This window comes from Mustela nivalis, assembly GCF_964662115.1.
Source record: "Mustela nivalis genome assembly, chromosome: 5".
Classification (NCBI taxonomy): Eukaryota; Metazoa; Chordata; class Mammalia; order Carnivora; family Mustelidae; genus Mustela; species Mustela nivalis.
In genome coordinates, this window is record NC_139024.1 from 3,950,609 (window position 1) to 3,973,316 (window position 22,708).

The 22,708-nt window shown below is 41.3% G+C and overlaps 1 protein-coding gene across 3 annotated transcripts in view; it reads left to right on the forward strand.

Moving 5' to 3' along the window:
- Positions 1–22,708, forward strand: part of PRKN (parkin RBR E3 ubiquitin protein ligase) — an 813,183-nt gene that overhangs the window by 270,847 nt on the left and 519,628 nt on the right. For all 3 annotated transcript variants that reach the window (XM_082731173.1, XM_082731172.1, XM_082731171.1), the window contains one exon: positions 21,991–22,106. In XM_082731173.1, coding sequence (XP_082587299.1) covers positions 21,991–22,106 — 116 coding nt within the window. The remainder of the gene's footprint in view (positions 1–21,990; positions 22,107–22,708) is intronic.

Genomic DNA, 22,708 nt, shown 5'->3' on the forward strand with positions numbered 1-22,708 from the left:
GTTGTCTAGATTTATGGGTCATTTCAGGTGTGAGCTACCTGCTGAGATGAGTACAATGTCAGGGGGCACATTTTGTGGTTGGGTTGTTTTCAGCGTGACTTCCTGTTGAAGCATCATGATTTAGATGCTTTCTCCAGGTTCATTATAAACAACTTTTTTCCCCCCAGCAAATTTTATAACCTAACCATAAATATCTCCTCTGGGCTAATGCTTGATATATGAGATCGTGGGCAGAAGACATTCTAGGGGAGGTTGTTTTTCATACTGATAATTTTCCCTTCAAATGTACTCTCTAATGCCAAATAGTAGTGTTAACTATGTAAACGTACAAGTATTGAAATGGTAAGATATATTAATATAACTTTTTAAGTGTATAACAGATTGAAAGATTAGCTCTCTAAGAACCTGCTATCCTTCATATAATTAAATGGATATTACTTATACTAAGTACACGTACATTTATTAAGAGGAGCTATAAATCAGAAAAAAAAAGGAATTAAAGACACAAATAAAATTCCATAGCTTTAGGGCATCGCTAATATTTATACTATTATTTCCTTTCTGTTGACCACATTTTGACAAATTAGGTGGAGAGAAAATAAATGTTGTCTAAAGTAAAGAACACACTGCTGGCTTCAGAAACACTCCTTGAGACCTCTGCTGAAGGTCAGGTAACCAGACTGGGTTAGCAGCCTGGGGATGGGCATGTGTTCGCTCTTGACATGGAGAGGTCTTTTACTGAACAGCACACTGGTCATTGCCTGTGCTCCAGTCAGCACCAGGGGACCTCTGGTTCCAAAAGGAGGGTCACAAGGTGTTTGTGTATTGTGTTCTTGTCTCTAGAACTAGGCTTATATGTGTTATTTCTTTTTTTTTTTTTTAAAGATTTTATTTATTTATTTGACAGAGAGAGATCACAAATAGATGGAAAGGCAGGTAGAGAGAGGGGGGGGAAGCAGGCTCCCTGCTGAGCAGAGAGCCCGATGCGGGACTCGATCCCAGGACCCTGAGATCATGACCTGAGCCGAAGGCAGCGGCTTAACCCACTGAGCCACCCAGGCGCCCCTTATATGTGTTATTTCTAAACTTACAACATCGCTCACCAACTTAAAGTCATTCGCGGGCCACTCTTTCCCCTTAAGCTACAGCTGAGCCTCCCTGGAGAGGTGCAACACCCTCTCTGGTCTAACCTCTGGCTGCTACTCCAGCCTGGTCTTCTGCCATGATCCCCCAGGAGTTTCCACCTCTCAAAAACAACTTCCAAAATGCACTTCTCTAGGCTGGTGCCCACGAGATGATACTGGCCTTTTGGGTCAGCTGTCTTTATTTCAAATACTTTATCTAAAAAGAGTGCGTGCCCTGTGTAACAATTCAGATAAGAAATAAAGAAAATAAATGGTTTTCTCCTCTCTCCCAGTTTCCAGATCCCAAGATGGTTAATGTGAACTTTTTTCTGTGTATTCCTCTATAAATTTTTCTGGACTCATTTTATTTTTTAAAATTTTATTTTTTTAAAGATTTATTTGTTTATTTGAGAGAGAGAGAGAACACGCACAAGGGGAGGAGGCAGAGGGAAAGAATCTCAAGCAGACTCTGCGCTGAGTGTTGAGACCAAGGATCTCGTGACCTTGAGATCATGACCTGAGCCAAAATCAAGAGTCAGATGCTGAGCTGCGTATTTTATTGTATTTCTTCTCTTAAAATGGTAATAGTGCTATATTCCATCATAACTTATCTCACATAATGGCAGTTCTTAGAACATTTTTTTTTAAAGATTTTATTTATTTATTTGACAGACAGTAGGCAGAGAGGCAGGCAGAGAGAGAAGGGGGAAGCAGGCTCCCTGCTCAGCAGAGAGCCCAATGCGGGGCTTGATCCCAGGACCCTGAGATCATGACCTGAGCCGAAGGCAGAGGCTTTAACCCACTGAGCCACCCAGGCGCCCCTCTTAGAACATTTTTAAAATCAACACATGCAGAGACCAAACATTCATTTTAATATCTGCATACTATTCCATAACATAAATATTAAGTAAATCCACTTCTGGTGGTTTCCATTTTTCTTTCCTTTGGACTATGCTAAAGCAAAATCTTCATAAATAAATTATTATACCCTAGTACTGTTGTTTTTGTGAGACAGAATAACCAAATGAAACTGCATGTGTGTTTAACATTTTTGTCTGAGCTGCTGTGATGGTTTCCCAAAAAGGCTGAGACATCCCCCACTTGTTGACATGATCTCACTTAATGCACATAAACTAGCAGCAGATCCTTCATTTTTGATGAAGTCCCTTTGGGAAACGGCAGGTCATCATTGCTCTTAATTTGCATTTTTCTGACCACCCATAAAATCAGGCATCTTTTCACGTTATTAGCCTTTTGCATTTTCCTTCCCTAGATGGACCGTCTCGTGTTGTTTGGTATTGAATTGGATAGTTTGCTATTTTGTGAAGTAAATGACAGAAGTACTTTTCACGAGTATGTATATTAACCATTTGTCTACAAGATAGTGTGTAAACATTTTTGTCTTTTACATTACAGACATTTTTGAAATACGGAGCATTTTCCTTTATGTAAGGAAAGACTTATTCAGTTGATATCTATCCAAAGAAGCTCTCCCCACCACTCCCCTTGCAATTGATATGATTTTCCAGGTTGTTTTTCTTTCACTATTATATTAAACTTTTTGTTGTTTGTTTTCATACTTAGATATTTAACTTATTGGAAATCTTTTCTGCAATGATGTCCATTCATTCACTCCCACTATTGGCTATTTCGTTGTGCCCACATAATTCATTAAATAGCCCATCCTTGTTTCATTGAATGAAAATGCCATATGTACTTACAGATATTTCTAGATTCTGCTTCACTGGACTGTTTATGTATTTCTATGTGAATACCATATTTCATTGGCTAGAATAGAATAGAATTAAATAGAATGCTTATAATGGTGTAATAATTGTAGCACATGCTAGGGTGTTTCTCTTACTCTCATTATTCAAAAAAGTAAATTCTCATACGTTTATTTTTCATGTGATTCTTTTCAGCAGTCTTTGTGTTCAATCTCCCTCTCTCCCACCAAAATAATTCCACCTAGGATTCCCATATGACTGGCACCAAAATTTTATGTAAATACTAGGACTTGTGTGCAATCGATAATGACCCTTACATTCAAGCTATTTGGCCTCTTCATTTACTGAATTCTCTACTTGTAAATACTCATAATAAGTCCTTTACCTTTCCTGATGAATAAATATACCAGTTATTTTATAGTTTTTGTCAACATTAGCAAAGAGATTGTTTTTCTATTTCCATTTCAAGCTGGGCTTTGCTAATATGAGGAAAAACAATTTTTTACTATATATGTTTATCCAGCTAATTAGAAAAAATTTCTCATTAATTTTCACAACTTTTAATTGAGTCTCTTGGGTTTATTAGGTATGCCATCATGTCATCTGGAAACAAGGAAAAATTTGTCATTTTTTTAAAAGTTGACGATACGTATTCTATTTTCTTTTCATGTTCAGCCATGGATAACATAAGTACAAGTGAGCACTTTCATTTAGTGCCTGATTATTATTGCTGTTTTGACAAATGATTTTATTGTATTTATGGTAGCTGACTTTTATCATATTTAATGTAGCTGAATTTTCTTTTTTTATGTAGGATTTTATGTAAAATGGCTTCTAAGTTTGATTATGTGGTTTGGATTTACCACTGACATATTCTCCTATACCTCCTTTAAGTTTTGAATAGCATGAATTAAATTGATGAATTTATTAAGGTTGAGTGATCTGTGCAGTTTGAAATACCCTATTCTTACTTACTTATTATAGTCACCACTGCCTGGAAATGTATCACATTCACTTGTTTATTGTGTTTTTGCCATTCTAGAATGTATGTACTATGACTTTTTTTTTAAGATTTTATTCATTTATTTGACAGAGAGAGAGATCACAAGCAGAAAGAGAGGCAGAGGGAAGCAGGCTCCCCACCGAGCGGAGATCCCAATGTGGGGCTCGATCCCAAGACCCTGAGATCATGACCCGAGCCAAAGGCAGTGGCTCAACCCACTGAGCCACGCAGGCACCCCTGTACTATGACTTCTATTTGCTACTTTATCCTTACCACCTAGAATAGTATCTGGCACAGAAATGATAATACATATTTGATTAATAAGTAAACAAATGTTCTAGGTACATTCCTATTTTAATACATTGCTGGATTTAATTTGTCAAAAATTTATTTTGAAGCGCTGTATCATTATTCATGAGTAAATTGGTGTATAGTTTTACTTCCTGGTAGCTTTAGTGGCCTTTTAAATTAAACATATGCTAGTTTCTTCATCTGAGTTAGGTTGTTGTTTTATATTATTCTGATTTGCATTTATTTGGATAGTTGACAATTTGCTGTAGCTCACAGAAACTCTTTTATGTTGTTTTTGATTTCTCTTTCTTTTTTCTCTGTTTATGATTAACATATTGATGTCCTCAGTCACATTCATGGCTGTGATCTTTTCCTCCATGCTGCCCATCTTATTAATAGGTCTTCCCTCCCTTTGGTCTTGGCCAGTACGTGGTTTTTTGTTTGCTTGTTTGTTTATCTTTCAATGCTTAAATTTTAAAATTCTTAAAATATATTCTGAAATTACATCTAAATCTGATCAAAACACTTCATTGTGTCCTAGTTATATTTCCTTAAGAATTTTCTTCAGATGAAAGAAAATAAATTCTTCCTACAGGCATAACTGACTGCTCCCACAGCTCCCAGTGGGCAGTTGCAGCATCTGGGGGTCGAGGGGGCTCTGCTTAGTCCCTCCAGGGGTGGCGTGTAACTGCCTGGGAGACTTCCCCTCACACACAGACAGTCACAGATGCCTTCTCTGAGAATGCTTTAAGTTTTGTAATGACAGTCCTAATTAAGAAGAGCTGTCTACACTATCATTTCTTCATAATCTCTGCTTCATTTGCTTGCTTATGACTTTCTCTTTTTTTATATGTCTCTTTTCTACCAGATTATGTAGTCTCAGGGATGAAATTGTCCTCTGTCTCTGTCCTTCCAACATCACATACATGTCTCATAAAAAAATTGGGATAGATGGCTAACTATGTTATCTTAGTGGCAATCTTATGCTTCAAAAGGTTTGATGTTTCTCCCTTATTATTCTAGTTACTATGAAGGATAGACAGGATATTAATCTATTTCACTCTCAGACTGACCAGGCAATGGTATATACATATATATATATATGTATACACACACACACACACACTCACACACGTACACACATACACACACACACACACGTATATATATGTGTGTATTTATTTATAAGATGTACATGCACACACCTGTCTATATATATTCCATAAATAAAATGGCTAGATGGGTTTTTATTTTTTCCATTTGTAATTGGTTATGCTGACATGGAAAAAAAAATACTTAGTGTTACACTTAATGGTGAGAAACTAGAGGCTTTCCCACTAAAATCAGGTACAAGCCAAGGATGCCCTCCTGCAAAATCCCTTTTTAGAATCTTACTGGATGAGCTTGTTAATGCAGGCTGGCAAGAAAAGGAAATAAAGGTATACAGATTGAAAAAGAAGAAATAGAACCATCTTTGCTTAGAGATAGCAAGATAATCTATGCAGAAAATCTAAAACAATCAGCAAAAAAAACCCTCTTTTTTTGAGTTTTATAATAACCTTATTCATAATTATTTATAGCAGCTTTATTCATAACAGAATAATTATTATAATTCCCAAATGCAGAAGCAACTACGATATCCTCAGTAGATGAATGGATTGATAAACTGTGTCACATCCAGACACTAGGATATTATCCAGGGCTAAAAATAAGTGAGCTGTCAAGCCATGAAAAGACATGGAGGAAATTTAAATGCACGTTTCTAAGTAAAAGAAGCCAATCTGAGAAACCTACATACTTATATGACTCCAACTCTATGGCTTTCTGGAAAAGGCAAACTGCACACACCTTAAAATGATCAAGGATTGCCGGAGGATATGTAGAGGGATGAACCGTTACAACACTGAGGATTTTTAGGCCAGTGAAAAGCTCTATGATATCTATATCTATATATCATGATGCCACATGTGTGTGTGTGTGTATATGTATGTATGCATGTATATATGTGTATATATCTATGTCCATATGTCATTGTACATTTGTCCAAACCTATAGCTTGGATATAGAGTATAAAATACCAAGAGCTCACACTGCTGTGAAGTACAGGCCGGGCGATGACATCCGACTGTCGGTTCATCAGCTGTAACAACGGTCGCACTCTGGTGGGGGATGTTGAGAACGGGGGAGCCTGTGTGTCTGCCGCGTGGGAGGCTATGAGGTATCTCCATACCGTGCCCTCAGTTTTGCTGTGAACCTAGAATTCTTCTAAAAACCGTCTTAATATAAAATAAAAAAATAAATAAAAAATAAAAAAAAAAAAAAACCAAAACAAAACACTCCTGGCAAGCTGGGTGGCTAGTCGGGGCAGCATCTTCCTTCAGCTCAAGTCATCGTCCTGGGGCCTGGGATCGAGTCCGGCATCAGGCTTCCGCTCTGTGGAGAGTCTGCTTCTCCCTCTCGCTCTGTCCCAACCCCTCCTGGTGCTCTCTCTCACTCGCTCCCCCACCCTCTCTCTTGCACTCTCACATAAATAAATAAATCAACAAGTAAATAAGGTCACAGAACAAAACAAAACTAGAGACAACCCACACCTTGTTACCATTTGTTTCCTAATTTTATTCATCTTAGTCTTCCTGGATATGCACAGTTCATACGTAAATTTACAAATTGTACTTTATTTTCCTTCCTTTTCTAATGAGGAAATACAATAAACATAGAGAATGTGAGAAACCATTAAAGCACATAAAGCACTTGCCTTTGCCCGGATTGGGCCCGAGCGGAGTGTTTATAGTTGTGTGTGTTGCCTGCAGTAAAGAAAACGGGAATAAAAAGAAGCTTTAAATTCTACTTGCCAAAGAAACAAGGACTTTTGAGGAGAAAAAGTTTAGATTTCAAGTCTAAAGTCATTTCAGATGTTTTAAAGCTAGGATTTTTTTTTTTTTTTTATTGTTCAATATTTCTCTTTGCCTGTAGCCGAAACCAAGTTATATTATCATTTTGTGAATTACTGCTACCGAAAGGTATGTTTCTCTTGCACTTTCCATGCCCAGACCGGACACTTGAACGCTGAGGAGCATTTCCCAGCCTCTGGCTGCTGGAGGGAAGCGACAGCATCATTCTGCCGGGACTCGGTCCAGGGAGCGGGGCCTGCTTTCCAGCTTGGCAGCAGAGAAGCTCGAACAGCAACAGCGAGAAAGGTTAAGAGGAAGGTGCCGAGCAGCCCAAGGTAGAGGAAAGAACGCTTCGCTCCCAGGAACAGAAAAGGCCGCGAGGCGGGGTTTCCTGTCAGTTTCCCCTGGGCATGTCCTCGCACCAGGGAGAGTCCTTTCCACTTTCCCTTGTATTTCTATTATTTTAATTCCAGTGCATTTGCCGTGCAGTGTTATACCCGTTCCCGATGCACACTACACTGATGGGCGAATTCTGCGCATTACTCAGTGCGTGTCCTGCTAAGTATCCTCCTAACCCCCACCCCCATTTCACCCAACCCCCAACCTGCCTTCCCTCTGGTGACCATCAGTGTGTTCTCTGGAGTTCTTTTCTATTTTCTCTGTTTTTCTGGTTTTTTCTTTGTTTTTCTATTTTGTTTATTAAATTCCACATATGAGTGAAATCATATTGTCTTTGTCTTTCTCTGACTAACTTACTCCATTTGACATTATGACACTGTTTAGTTCCATTCGTGCTGGTGCAAATGGCAAGATGTCATTCTTTTTAAGACTGAATAATATTTATACACACACACACACACACACACACACACACCACTTATATACCTAAATGTATGTACATGTATATACCACATCTTCTTTATCCATTCATCTATTGATGGACATTTAGGCTGCCTCTGTGTCTTGCCTACTGGAAATAATGCTGCAGTACACATAAAGGTGCATATAATTTTTTGGAATTAGTGTTTTCATCTTTGGGTAGATACCCATTACTGGATCTAATGGTAATTCTATTTTTAACATTTTGAGGATCCCCCGTACTGTTTTCCACAGTGGCTGCACCAGTTTGCTTTCCTACCCACGGCACACCAGGGTTCCTTTTTCTCCACCTCCTCACCAACACTTGTTGGTTCTTGGGTTGTTGATTTTAGCCATTCTGACAGGTGTGAGGTGATTATCTTATTGTGGTTTTGATTTGCATTTCCCAGATGGTAAGTGATGATGAACATCTTTTCATGTTTCCGTTGGCCATCTGTGGGTCTTCTCTGGAGAAATGTGCATTCATGTCTTTTGCTCATTTTTACTTCGCATTATTTGGTCAGTTTTCATGTGGTGTTGTTTAAGTTCTTTATATATTTTGGATACTAACCCTTTATCAGATGTGTTGCTTGCAGATATCATCTCCATTCAGTAGGTTGCCTTTTGGTTTGGTTGACTCCTTCCTTTGCTGAGCAGAGTTTTATTTTGACGAAGTCCCAACAGTTTACTTTTGCTTTTGTTTCCCTTGCCTCAGGAGACACATCTAGAAAAATGGTGCTATAACTGGTGTCAGAGAAATTACTGCCTGTGCTCTCTTCTAGGATTTTTATGATTTCTGGTGTCACATTTAGATCTTTATTCCATTTTGAGTTTGTTTGTGTGTATAGTGTAAGAAGTGGTCCAGTTTCACTCTTTTGTATGTATCTGTCCAATTTTCCCAACACCATTTGTTGAAGACACTGTCTTTTTCCCATTGCATCTTCTTGCCTCCTTTGCCGAAGGTAATTGACCATAGAATTATGGATTTATTTCTGGGCTTTCTATCCTGTTACTTTAATCTATGTGTCTATTTCTGTGTCCGTACCACACTGTTTTGATTACTACTGCTTTCTGGTATATCTTGATATCTGGGGTTGTGATACCTCCAGTTTTGTTCTTTTTCAAGATTGCTTTGGCTATTAGGGGTCTTTTGTGGTTCCATATAAATTTTAAGATTATTCTAGTTCTTAGTTCTTTCTTTTGTGAAAAATCCTGTCAGTATTTTGATAGGATTATATTAAATCTATGGATTGTTTTGGGTAGTACGGACATTTCAACAATGTTTGTTCTGCTAACTCAAGGGCATGGAATATCTTTCCATTTGTTTGTGTCATCTCCAAATCTTTCATCAGTGTTTAACAGTTTTCATAGCCTTTACCCTCCTTGGTTAAGTTTATTCCTGGATGTTTTGTTAATTATGCCGTAATTGTAAATGGAATTATTTTCTTAATTTCTGTTTCTGCTACTTCATTATTATTGTATAGAAATGCAATGGATTTCTGTCTATTGATTTTGTATCCTGGGACCTTACTGAATTCACTTATCAGCGCTTGTAGTATTCTTGTGGAGTCTTAAGGGTTTTCTCTATATCATATTACCTAAGTATCACGCCATCTGCAAGTAGTGTGAAAGTTTTACTTCTTCCTTATCCATTCGTTTTGTTGTCTGATTGTTATGGCTAGGATTTCCAATACTATATTGAACAAAAGTGGTGAGAATGGATGTCCTTGTCTTGTTCCTTACCAGAAAAGCTCTCGGTTTTTCACCATTGAGTATGATGTTAGCTGTGGGTTTTTCACGTATGGCCTTTATTATGTTTAGGTATGTTCCCTCTAAACCTACTTTGTTAAGGGTTTTGGTTGTAATGCTTTGTCAAATGCTTTGTACAGCATCTGTTGAAATGATCATATGGTTCTATCCTTTCTCTTGTGGATATGATGTATCATGTTGATTGATATGCAAATATTGTACCACCCTGGCAACCCAGGAATAAAATCTGCTTGATAATGGTGAATGATTTTTTTAATGTATTGTTGGGTTTAGGATGCTAATATTTTGTTGAGGATTCTTGTAGCTGTGTTCATCAGAGATATTGGCCTGGAGTTCTCTTTCCTGTGGTGTCTTTATCTGGTTTTGGTATCAGGGTCATGCTGGCCTCATAGAATGAATTTGGAAACTTCATTCCGTGAGAATAGGTATTAAGTCTTCTTTAAATATTTGGTAGAGGGCTGGCTAGGTGACTCAGTTGTTAAGTGTCTACCTCCAGCTTAGGTCATGATTCCAGGGTCCTGGGATTGAGCCCCTCATTAGGCTCCCTGCTCGGCCAGAAGCCTGCTTCTCCCTCTCCCACTCCCCCTGCTTGTGTTTCCTCTCTCACTGTGTCTCTGTCAAAGAAATAAATAAAATCTTAAAAATAAAATAAAATGAAGAAATGTTTCGTAGAGGGGCACCTGGGTAGCTCAGTTGGTTAACCATCTGCCTTCGGCCGAGGTCATGATCCCAGAGTCCTGAGATAGAATCCCGCATGCCCCACATCAGGCTCCCTGCTCAGTGGGGAGTCTGCTTCTCCCTCTGCCTCTCCCCGTGCTTGTGCGCTCTCTCTGTGTGTCAAATAAATAAATGAAATCTTTAAAAAGTAAAGTAAAATAAAATAAAATAAAATAAAATGTTTGTTAGAATTCACCTGTGAAGCCAACTGGTTCTAGATTTTTGTTTTTTGTGAGTTTTTTTATTACTGATTTCATTTCATTTCTGGTAATTGGTCTGTTCAAATTTTATATTTTATCTTGATTCAGTTTTGGGAGATTATGTTTCTAGGAACTTACTCATTTCTTCTAGGTTTGTTGTCCAGTTTGTTGGCATGTAATTTTTCATAATATTCTCTTACAAACCTTCATATTTCTGTGGTATTGGTTTTTAGTTCTAATCTTCCATTTTTGACTTTGTATATTGGAGTCTTCTGTCTCTCTCTTTCTCTCTTTTCTGATGAGTGTGTCTAAAGATTTATCAATTGGTTGATCTTTTCAAAGAAACAGATCCTGATTTCATTGCTCTGCTGTATTGTTATATAGTTTATATTTTACTTATTTATGCTCTAACCTTTATTATTTCCTTCCTTCCATGGGTTCTGGAATCTTCTTCTTTTTGTATCTCCTTTAGGTGTAAGAATAGGTTGGTTTTTTGGAGAGTTTTCTTGCTTTTTGTTCTTTTTGTATCTCCTTTAGGTGTAAGATTAGGTCGGGTTTTTTTGAGATTTTTCTTGCTCCTTGAGGTAGGCCTATATTACTCTAACTTCCCTTTTAGAACATCTTTTGCTGCATCCCAAATGTTTTGGACTGTTGTGTTTTCCTTTTTGTTTGTCTCCATGCGTTTTTTTATTTCTTCTTTGATTTCTTGGTTAAGCCATTCATTATTTAGTAGCATGTTATTTAGCCTTCATGTACCTGTGTTCTTTCCAGGTTTTTTTTTTTCTTGTAGTTGATTTCTAGTTTCATAGCATTGTGGTCAGAAAAAAATGCATGAAATAATTTCAGTTCTTTTTGAATTTGTTGAGACTTGTTTTATGGCCTAACATTTGATCTGTTCTGGAGAATGTGTCATGTACATTTGAAAAGAATGTATATTCTACTGTTTTAGGATGGAATGTTCTGAATATACCTGTTAGGTTCTTTGTTCTGTTTTGTTGTTTGTTTGTTTGCCCTGATTGATGTGGGTATTACTGAGTTGCATCTGTGGGACAAGTTGAGTTTTGGATTCTCCTACTCTGTCACCTTCCCAGAAGTCCCCCCCACTGTCCTTTCTGACTCTTCAAGTCTTTTGAGTGCTCTGACACCTGCTGTGTACTCAGCCTTCAGGTTGTTTACCCTCTGAGGAGTCTGTTAGAAAAGCAGGTGGTGTCAGCATCATGGAACAAGGCCTTCCCAGGCAGTAAGAGCAGGATAGGAGTGAAGGGTAATATGGGAGTCCCTCTCACCAGTCCTAGGCGATCAGGAAGGTTCTGAGGGCTGATGACTTGTAAGCTGAGCCGTGATGGACACTTGGGTGTTTCGAGGGCAAAGGTAGAAGAAAGACAGTCCATGTTGGGAGATACTGTGTGTAAGGAATCAAAGGCAATAGAACGCACACAGCCTTTAGGGCAGGAAAAGGGTCTTTATGGCTGAAATGGGAGTGGGCGGGTAGGGAAAGATGGTGGAGCTGACACTGGAAAGGCTCCAAAGGCCTTGCTCAGGGCAGCGTGCTTGAGCTAAAGCATATATAACCAGAAAAAAATGACAGGATTCAACAATCCTTTCACATTATTTGCCATTATTGAATAGAATAAGGGTTTTTTTTTTTCACATTTAGAAATAAATGTAAAATAACTGCCAATTTCTAGAGAATGCCTAGAAATCAGTGGGAACACAACTCATCCAGGGATGGTGAGTCACTGGAAATTTTCCAAATTATGACCTGTCCCCTCAGTTCCTTGCAAATGATACCCAGCTAACAGATATTTATGTGTCCTCTCCTGGAGGTCGGCTGTGTATTCAGCAGTGGAGGATTACAAAAGGAAATGCTATGCTAACGACAAAATATTGTAACATCTTCTTTTATTTATCTGAGGACAGAAGCTGGAGAGCTTTGCCTAAATAATGAAACCAGCAAAGGCTGTGATGCCTTTATGTGCTTTCAGGCCGACACATTATGAGAGCCTGTGAAACCTTTAGCTTCTAAAGGAAATAAAGAACAGCCAGAATAATGAATATTGTCTTTTATAGTCTGGCTAGGCTATAAAATTTAAGGAGAAGATATACTCATCTTGTACACTGAGCCGATGATATCACCTAAGTAACTACTGTTGTGGTTGGAGGGAAGTTACGTGCCCAAGCATGGTGGGAATGACGACAGAAATGCAAGGAAAGTGAGCAACCACTAGTCCAGTGTGTGCCAGACCTGGAGAAAGAAAGCCTGCGGTACTGTGGAAACCGTTAACCGGATTCTCCTGAACCAGCCAGGAATTCCTGGGAGAAAATTAGATGTTATGAAAAGATGGGGCCTCTGGCAGTCAGGGGTTCTCAGCTCACATTCAGGGAGCCCGTCCCCTACGGAATAAATACAACCCGATGGCAGCCCCTATATTCCAGAAACGCTGGAGTCAAGGACCTTTAAGGGATGCTGAGAGCAGGATAATATTGCACAAATGCTGAGAAACATTGATGACGGTAGTCAGCATTTGCTGTCAAAATTCTCCAGTGATAGGGCACAACCCTGGGAGTGAAAGCCTTCTCAAGGTAATAAAGAAAAAAGAAAATCCTGTTTTCCATTCTGAAAGCTAATGTGGAAATTTGTCTTGGAAGTTTCTATGCACTGCTAAGTTAAATCAAAAACCTGTTTTGAAAGGGTGATCCTTCAAAGTTGGCGACGAAGAACTGGTCAGAATGCACACTCTCCGTGCCCCCCGTCAGTCCTCGTCAGTGGGGAGACTGACACACCCCCAGGCTTTCAAAGCACCAGCCTGAGTCTGATGGGCTGGGATCCGTGCTTACATGCACGAGGAATCACGCAGTTCCCATTACGCCTCTGCCCAAGCCCGGTGCGCTCCAGCGGGTCTGAGCCCCCAGCGGGAGTTCTTACACAGCCTTGTTCCCCTGCTCACTGCCCTACCTTCCCTGCCTGCCAGACTCTTACCTTGTAAGACCCAGTGCCCACGCCTTCAAAAGCAGAACCTCATTCCCCCACAAGCTGGTCATCCTTCTCTCATCCCCGTGGCTCAGGCATCTGTAGGAATTGGCCACTTTTATTTATTTATTTTTGTGTGTGTGCAAATGTTTGTTGACGTGTCTTTCTCCTCCAAGCTTATGGATTCTTTTAGGGATTTTGTTTACCTGTGGATCTTCAGATATTGGTCAAGCCTGGGCCAGGAGAAAAAATTGCACTTTTTTTTTCTTTTCGTTTCTTTTTCCTTTTTTCTTTCCTTTTCTTCCTTTTTTTTTTTTTTTTTAATTTTTTAATGGGTAAACATTGGGGGAAAAATAATCCCTGGGAGCACGGCTGTTACTTACAGAAGATACAAGAACTTAGGTAACCAGGATGACAGGCACAGGTGGATCCAGGGCACAAAGGCCATTGCTGGAACTCTGTCTTTCTGTCTCTTATTTCTGTTCTCTTTTGAACACTGGCTTGGTTCTCAGACAGGTTCTTTCTAAGTCATTGCGGTGGGGGAATGTTCTGTTCTGACGGGGTTGGCCACCTGTGCACCCCGGACTAGGGACGAGAAAGGGAGGTACAAAGATCTGAGCATGTCTGCGCAATTACCTGGAGAGGGGAAGGGGGATCATTTTCTGCGACTTTGCTTATTTCTAAGTGTAAGTGTGTACCCCGTCACCCCACGCCCCAACCTGTCACATCCCTCCCCCACTTTGGTAACTGCCAGTCTGTTCTCTGTGTCTGTGAGTTCCATTTTTTTGTTGTTCTGTTTTTGTTTTTGTTTTTTGTTGTTGTTGTTCTTTTTTCTTGTCTGAACAAAGCCATCTATTGAAACCATGCATTTCAAAATCATCTGTAATGACTTCTGATCTTCCTCTTTACTCATCAGGAATCCTTTGAAATTCCCAGCAATGTTCAACAACTGCCCCACCCCCGTTTATCCCTAAAACAATAACTAGATGACTGAGCGTGTTACAGTAGAATAAATTTCTGGTCAGGCACATGGAAGAACTCCCAATCCAGGTGTGGATGAAGAAGATAAGCAGGGTGATATCTATAGCTTTGATTTTGAAGTTAGACTTCTTGAAGGCATGTGGCATTAAAACCTGTGTCATTGTTTATATCTAGTAGCAATGGGAAACATGGGAAGTCCACATGGGTTTATTTATATACATATCTGAAGGCTTAAGCTGCTTATGTGGACTGAGCCCAAACCACGACTGCTGTGATTAATGGGAAGAGTAGCATCTGTTACTTGAAGGATTGTCCCGCAGGATCAGTAAGAATTTAAGACAATTTTAGGTATAGAATCGGTTGCTTATCTACTACCGCGGGGGTCAGAATTGTTTTAAATTTAAAAACTTTTTGATTGTAGAAAGATTTTACAATTCATATATTTTGACTCTAGAATATCTCCGGGACTGTATACCTATATCTTATTATTAAGAAAAACAAACAATCAATGATTTTGCAGTGAGAAGTATGAACAGTGACACCGAGTTGGGCAAATACAGACTGGAAATAATGTCACGCCGATGCATGTCAGGTTTTGCCATAAATAAAAAGTTACTGGCATATTTAGAGAGAAAAAGAGAGAAAACTTTGTGTTTTCAGAGCCATTTTTATTTGTATTACTTATTATATATTAGCCCAGGAAATGGACCTACTATATACTTTTAACTTTGGTAATAAGATAAAAATTCTAAAATACTTTTGAAATTTAACAATAGCTGTAGTGATATGAAAGTAGAAATACTGCGGACCTGGCCAGTGGTAACATTAGAGAGCCATGTGCTTGCTGGCTTGACATTGAAGACTTTCTGCTGCGTAGAATGGGCTTGTCGTGTGCATGCACACCTGCCGTGGATTTCTGGGAGTTTCTGTGCATTTAATGCACACATTCATAATTAACCCACGCAGGGCCATGGAGGAGGCATACACCCTCCCTTAAGGCTTTGGCAGTGGTCATGGTGTGGACAGTCAGCAGCTATCCTTCTCGGCAAGTACTGACATAGTTTCCTTTTTTATGGGAATATATTGACTTTTCCTTCTTTGCTAACACCTTATTAAGAGAAAACAAACTTGTTAATGAACCCAGTAACAGGCTCATTAGCTTTTGAGATTCCGTTTGTTTAAGTGTAACCTGATGTTATGACAGACATTGTTAAATTAACAAAATCTACAAGTAAAACAAGTTGCAGAGTTATTTTGTATCCAAAATAACAGAACTAACTTCTGGAGTTACATAACACAAAGTGAGCATAGGAGGCAAAACGCTCTCAGGTCACAGGGAACAGGCTTCGCGGCATGGCTCAGTCACCGATTGTCCTTAGGAACCAAGTGGAGAGTGTGGTGATCACGCTGTGCATCAGGCTTTGGCTTGGGGAAAATGAAAGCTCTAACATGAACATGAATAATGATGTTTCAAAATGGATAATAAGACTGAAAACTATCAATTGTTCCTTCCAAAAGGATGTGATCTAACCTGATGAGGAACTGTTAGAGCCTCCAGTGGGGATCTCTGTTTGTTGCTGGCTACTGACAGAAGCTTTACCTGTGAGATGCCTTTAGATTGAGTCTAAGTGAAAGGTTGTCTGTTGTAACTTGTTAAATGTGAGGCCCTCTGATAGAGATGTAACGTGCTCCTTACCAGTTTTCTCATAAATAGTAACAATGGTCCCTCTTATTTGAAAATTTAATCTTTGAATAGGTCTATTTGAGTTTAAACTCAATATACCAACATTATAATATAATATATATAGCAATATATAAATTGCAAAATATATTACAATTTATTATATATAATACATATATTATGTCATGTATGTATGTGTGTGTGTATATCCCAGGGTCCTAGGATCGAGACCTGCAGGCAGCCTGCTTCTCCTTCTCCCTCTACTGCTCCCCCTGCTTGTATTTTCTCACATGGTCTGTGTTGTGTGTGTGTATGTGTAAAATAAATAAGTAAAATATTTTAAAAAATAAAAAAAGAAAGAAACATTCGTGGCAGTGGCTGCCTCTCTCACCCTCCCAGTTCCCAGCAGTTAGCTTCCTCCTCCCCCCATCCTCCTATACTTCTTTCTGCCAGTGGTCAGAGCCCCAGCGCTGCTGATCTCAGGGTGGCTTCCTGCCCTATGGTGCATCTACCACCTTGGTAACTAGATCTCAGTATTACATTCCTGCAGCGGATCTACTGATACGGGCCATGTTTCCCTAACTTGACTCTGCTCTGACCCATGCAAATGGCCAGGTACTGGTTCAGTAGAAACCACAGATTTACTGCAGCCTTCTAGTGGAAAATGTGTGATCCTTGTATTTTATCAAGAGAAAGATGTGCTTTCCTTGGAGCACATTAACTAAGAAAGCTTTGGAGATTAACTCAAATTTAGACACACAACTCAAATTTAGATGAACTCAAAAGACACACACCGTATTTTATTTGGAAAACACACTATGGTTAAGCAGTATCTCTAAAAATCATTAACCTTGGGAAGTTCACTGAAAGCTGTTAGAAGTTCAAGAACAAAGAAGAAGGGTCTCACCATTGTTTTTTCAGGTTTGTAGAACTATCTTGTGCTTGTGACATGCAAGACTTTCCAGACAGTAGTTGTCGTCTCTTTCCATAGAAATTTGGAACACATTGATTTGTGTTTGGAGTTGACTAATTAGCTTCCGATCCTATAAGTTCCTATACATCTGGGTTCTTGGTATGAATCTGTTTTCAGGTTTTGCTGCCTTATTTATTTGTTTCCATAGTTACTGTTATTTCCTTCTTTGTGAGAGACATTGGCGTTGAGTCAGGAGTCAGGTGGTAGGGTGGAGTGGGGAGAGGGTGGCTTCTGGAGATGCAACCAACAGCTGAACTGAGATGTTCATGGGTCTTGCCTTGGTGTATACTTCTGGTGTTTATGGGTCTGATTTGGTTAGAGGGTCAGGCCTCCGAAGTCTGCAATGACAGGTGAGTTATGATAAAATATAACTCACTGAGAGCAGAAGGAAAGAATCATAGCCTTGTCTACAGAATTGGTAACAATGTGAGTACGTTTCTATGAACTTAAAGAATATGACTCTGCTGAATTCTGGAAAACACTCATATATCATTGAACATGGTTGCAGTATAAAGCCAAGCTCATTTTCCAAGTCTTATTCTGGGTCCATTTTTTAAATAGTTTATACTATCATTGGAAAAAAGAAAACTGGCCAATCACTGCCGTACCGTCTAACTCTATAGCTAATTAATTATGGCTTCCCAGAATTGAGTATGTGGAGCCAATTAAAATGAGCCACCCATGGGAACTATAGTTCCAGGCTGGGTAGAAGAATTCATTTAATCTAACGGGACTTGTTTTTGTCTTGGTTTGGTTTGGTTTGGTTTCTCTATTTTTGTAGCTGATTTATCTTAAGCTAGCATTTGTAAAAGGTGGGGTGGGTCCCTTAGAGAACCTTCCTTTACCCACATTTGAGGGGACTAGGATTCCCTTCACTAGGAGTCACAGATGCCCTACCCAAGGTAGAATTGTTTTTAAAGGTTTTTCTCCTTTGCTTTGCTTTATTGTCTGTGTATTTTGCATGCAGAATGGAAATATCAAAAGACTACCAACATCTGAGCCCACTGATGGCATTGGGAAGGAAATGACCAGATCACGTTCGTGATGAGTCAGAAATCGCGTCACTGCTGTAGGGAGACAGTTCTCCAGGGTTCTCTTGCGTTTCTGCACGTTGTGAGGGAGCTGCCTACTTCCTTCTTGTTCTGGACGACCTTTTCAAGGAGGTCATAGAGAGATCTGCTTATTGTCCAGTATAATAAAGACAGTATCACCCTTCAGGACAAAAGGATGGCTTGCTTGCAGCTCCTTCTGAAAGATCTGGGTTCCCTAAGCTCAGGTCCTCCCCTGTAGGGAGTTCAGAACCACTTACTTGTAGCACCTAGCTTTTCATCCACCTCATCCCATAATTGTTGGGGAGCAGGGGAAGCTGATACGGTCATCGTGCCCACCCTTCTTTCTGCCTGAGCTCCGAATCACGTGGTCCTTTGTCTCTGACCCAGGAGTCTCGTGTCTTCTGCCAGCAGCCAGGACACTGCGGCATAGAAACGTGAGCTTGCGAGCAGGGTGAAGTCCCAGACCCTCCCCCCGGTCCTGCCAATCACTCTATCACCACAGAAGAGCCTCCTTTCTTAAAAACCGGTGGAGAAAGTGTTGAAATTCACTGGTGTGATATCTCTATTTAATAAGAGAATTGATCATTTGTATCTTAGTTTTATCAGCTCATGTGAAATACTGGAACTTTCTGAATATCTATAACCGTTTATACTATTATCTGTAAGCATCCATTTTTCCCCAATAAAAAGGACTGTGGCTTTTATCTGGCTGGATTTTATCTGGTGTTAGAACAGTTTGTGATTTGTTAGCTGAGCCTCTGCCAGTAGTTTTTTGCAAGCTAAGAAAAAATATAAATACTGTCTATTTATCTGTTTATGAAATACCTTCTCAGTAGCCCCGCCGACTCAGCTGTTCTGGAGGAATTACTTTGTGTTACGAGTGGGATTTCTTTCATGTCACTGAAAGTGGTTGCAGCCAGCCCAGTGTATTTTGTAAGGGTCATTCCTGTCCTCCTGCTTTTGTTTTGGCAGTCAGGAATTGCTCTACATCTTTTTCTTAACATCCTTGAACTGGCCTTTGAAGGATTTGTAAAATTTCTAAAGGTAGCATTCCCTGTTTAGAAAAAAAGGGGCGGTGGGGTGGGGGGGGAAACTCATCAGTATGATTTCCATGCCACTCCAGGGAGAGATCAGGGCTCAGAGACATGACACTATGAACACACCTAAACAAAAGCACCAGCCTTCCTATCTGTCAAAGCAAGACTGTTGTCACCACCTCATCTTCGGGGCCGGGGACCGTTATCACACCCTCATCTTTGGGGCTGGGGACCGCAGGCAGGACGACTTGTATGCCCCCTGCTCCGGGTAGGGTAGGTTCTGGCTAACTAGCAGGTATACCGTCAGGGACTGGAAGGACCCTTGCAAATAAGAACAGCTGGCTTTGGGACACTTGTCTAGACAGTGGCACGCTTCAGAGGTTTGGAGAGCAACACCTGTTACCTAAGACGCGGCATCATTTGCAGATGCAATAAGCGAAGTATGTTACAGCTGTCGTCTTCGGAGAGAATAAGCAGGGTTTACTCCCTTTACCACTGAGGTCAGTATAACTCGATGGTTCTCAAATGTGTGGTTTGCAGAGCAGTGGTAAAAGCATCACCTGCCAGCATGGTAGAAATGCAAATCATGGGCCCCCTCTGGCACTACTGAATTAGAAAACTCTGGTGTGGGGTCCAGCAACATCTAGTGTAACACCCCCCACCCCCCAGCCAGGTGATTCTGGTACACCTGGTGATTGAGAACCACAGATGTTAGTCACTGTATCTCAGGTCAGAGAAGAATGAGTTTAGTTTAGTTTCGAGTAGGGAAAGAATAAATGAAGGGTCGTGCTGTCAGATGTATAAAAGGATGATGGTAGAATTTGTTGAATAAACCTACTGATTTTTTCATTAAAAGTATATATATCTAGGGGTGCCTGGGTGGCTCAGTGGGTTAAGCCTCTGCCTTCGACTCAGGTCATGGTCCCAGAGTCCTGGGATCGAGCCCCGCATCGGGCTCTCTCCTCCGCAGGGAGCCTGCTTCTTCCTCTCTCTCTGCCTGCCTCTCTGCCTGCTTGTGATCTCTGTCTGTCAAATAAATAAATAAAAACCTTAAAAAAAAGAATATATATCTAATGCCCGTTTTCTGCAAGACACTCTTAAGATACAGGTCTGAATAAGGGATTCCATAATTCTTCAGCGTCTAGATCAGGGGTGCACCCTCAATGATGGCTTATGGACAAAATCCCATTTTCCAAGTGTTTTCGTAGGTAAAAACAGACCGAGGTGTCCATCTGCATATTGTCTGTGGGTGCTCTTAGGCTGCAGTGAGGATTGAGAAGCTTGACAAGGATCCACGAAGTCCCACAAAGCCGAAAACATCTAACATCTGGAGCTGTAATTAGAGGGCGAGTCTAGTGTTTGAAGGGGCGCTGCTGTCCGTATGCCGAGCAGTTGCACTCCAGGGGGGGGGTGCGGGGGAAGTGTGGTGCGCGCGGTCCGATGTCCGGCGATGCGCTCGCGTCCGATTCCGGCCGCAGCAGAGAACCTCCCTTCGCGGACGTGGGCGTCGTGGAAGGTGTGCGGACGGTCGGGCAAGGGAGGTCCCTCCAAAGGGTAGAGGGTGCGCGGACTGGGGGTTGCTGACTGGTTTGAAATGAGGGCATTAGCTTCCCTCCAAAGGGTAGAGGGTGCGCGGACACACAGAAGTAACAAGGGGAAGAATGAAAAATAAAACGAAGATTTGGGTTGAGAAGGGAGGATACAGGCAGCCAAGAGAATGTGGCCTCGGTGGAAAGCGGAGGGAAAGCACGTGTGCGGGACGGGCCTGACGAGGCGGAGCGAGGAGACCGGCGCAGGTGCAGCGCATCCCCCGCGGCTCGGCGCGGCCGGTCCGGGCCCCGCAGGGCATCCTGGGCCCCTGGGCGAGGCCGAAAGCGTGTAGGAAGCGCGCGGGACAGTCCCGCGGTGCCGCTATGTAAGTCTGCGTGCTGGCGCCTGCGGAGTGACAGCGGTGTCCCCGGTCCCTGACTCCGTGTCGCATCCCTGCTGCGTCCGGACTGACTGTGAGCGGCGCCATGGAAAAAGCACTGGGTTTCCCCTTAGAAAGTCTGGTTACGGGGCGCCTGGGGGGCTCAGTGGGTTAAAGCCTCTGCTTTTGGCTCAGGTCATGATCCCAGGGTCCTGGGGTCGAGCCCTGCATCGGGCTCTCTGCTTAGCAGGGAGCCTGCTTCCTCCTCTCTCTCTGTCTGCCTCTCTGCCTACTTGTGAGCTCTCTCTCTCTCTGTTAAATAAATAAAATCTTTAAAAAGGAAAAAAAAAAAAGAAAGAAAGTTTAGTTACGTCCTGCCTTCACCTCTGATTGTTTGACTTTGGGCAAATCATGTCTCGTCTCGGGGTCTCCCTTTCCTCATTTGTGAGATGCTGTCGCAGGCTCCCCGCTGCGCTCACATGGTGCTCGGCTGCCCGACTCCCTGACCACGGAAGGGCACCACGAAACTGGGGGCACAGGGCCTTTCCCCAGCTCCAGGGCTGAGACAGCAAAGGAAGATGAGCAGAGACATTCGGACCCCTCTACAAAGGGGGTTGCTGACTGGTTTGAAATGAGGGCATTAGCTTCCCTCCAAAGATCTGATGTGGTCTCACGTCTAACCCACACCTCCTGACAGATTCCCTCTCTTGCCTGGAGAGATCGTTCGCTCTGAAAACGTGTGTGGGGGGAAAGGGCCAGTTGGGATACAAGCCTGCGGTTTCTCAGAGAGTCCTCATTCTTGCAGGAATTTTTCTTTAAATGTGGAGCACACCCGACCTCCGACAAGGACACGTCAGTCGCTTTGAACCTGATCACAACAAACAGTCGAGACATCACCTGCATCACGTGTACCGACGTCAGGTAAGGCTGGGAAGCACCGTCAGCCTCGACAGGTTGCTTTCGCAGTGACGGCCTCTCGGGGGGACTTCCTCAGTGGTTTCTTTTTCTTGAGGAGGGTCTGCATTGCTTTGACGTCGTGGGGGCGATGTGGGTGTATTTCAGTGCGATCCAACCGTTTGAACTGCCTGATCCGGAGTGTGCATTATGGTCAAAGCTTCGATGCCCTTCTCCCAATGTGGGTACATTTTAATATCATCACATTATTTCAAGTACCAAATCCTTAATGGGATCAGTGGCCAAATAGTGCGCTAAAGATATAAGTGAGATGACTTAGGTTTGAAGGTAGTGTAATCTGAAAAAAATAAGCTCGTGTATTAATATGGGTGAGTTCTAGAATAAGTTACAACGTGATGCTCCTGTTAGGAGTGCTGTAACAACTTAGGAACACCATTTATTCCTGGGATGCATGATCCGTAACATTTTATTTTAAACCAGATAGGAGGCTCGAACTCACAACCCCAAGATCAGGAGTCATGCACTCCACTGACTGAGCCAGCCAGATACCCCGACATTTTGTCTTTAAAATGTCTTTTCATACACTCAGTTCTCCCACATAACTTGCC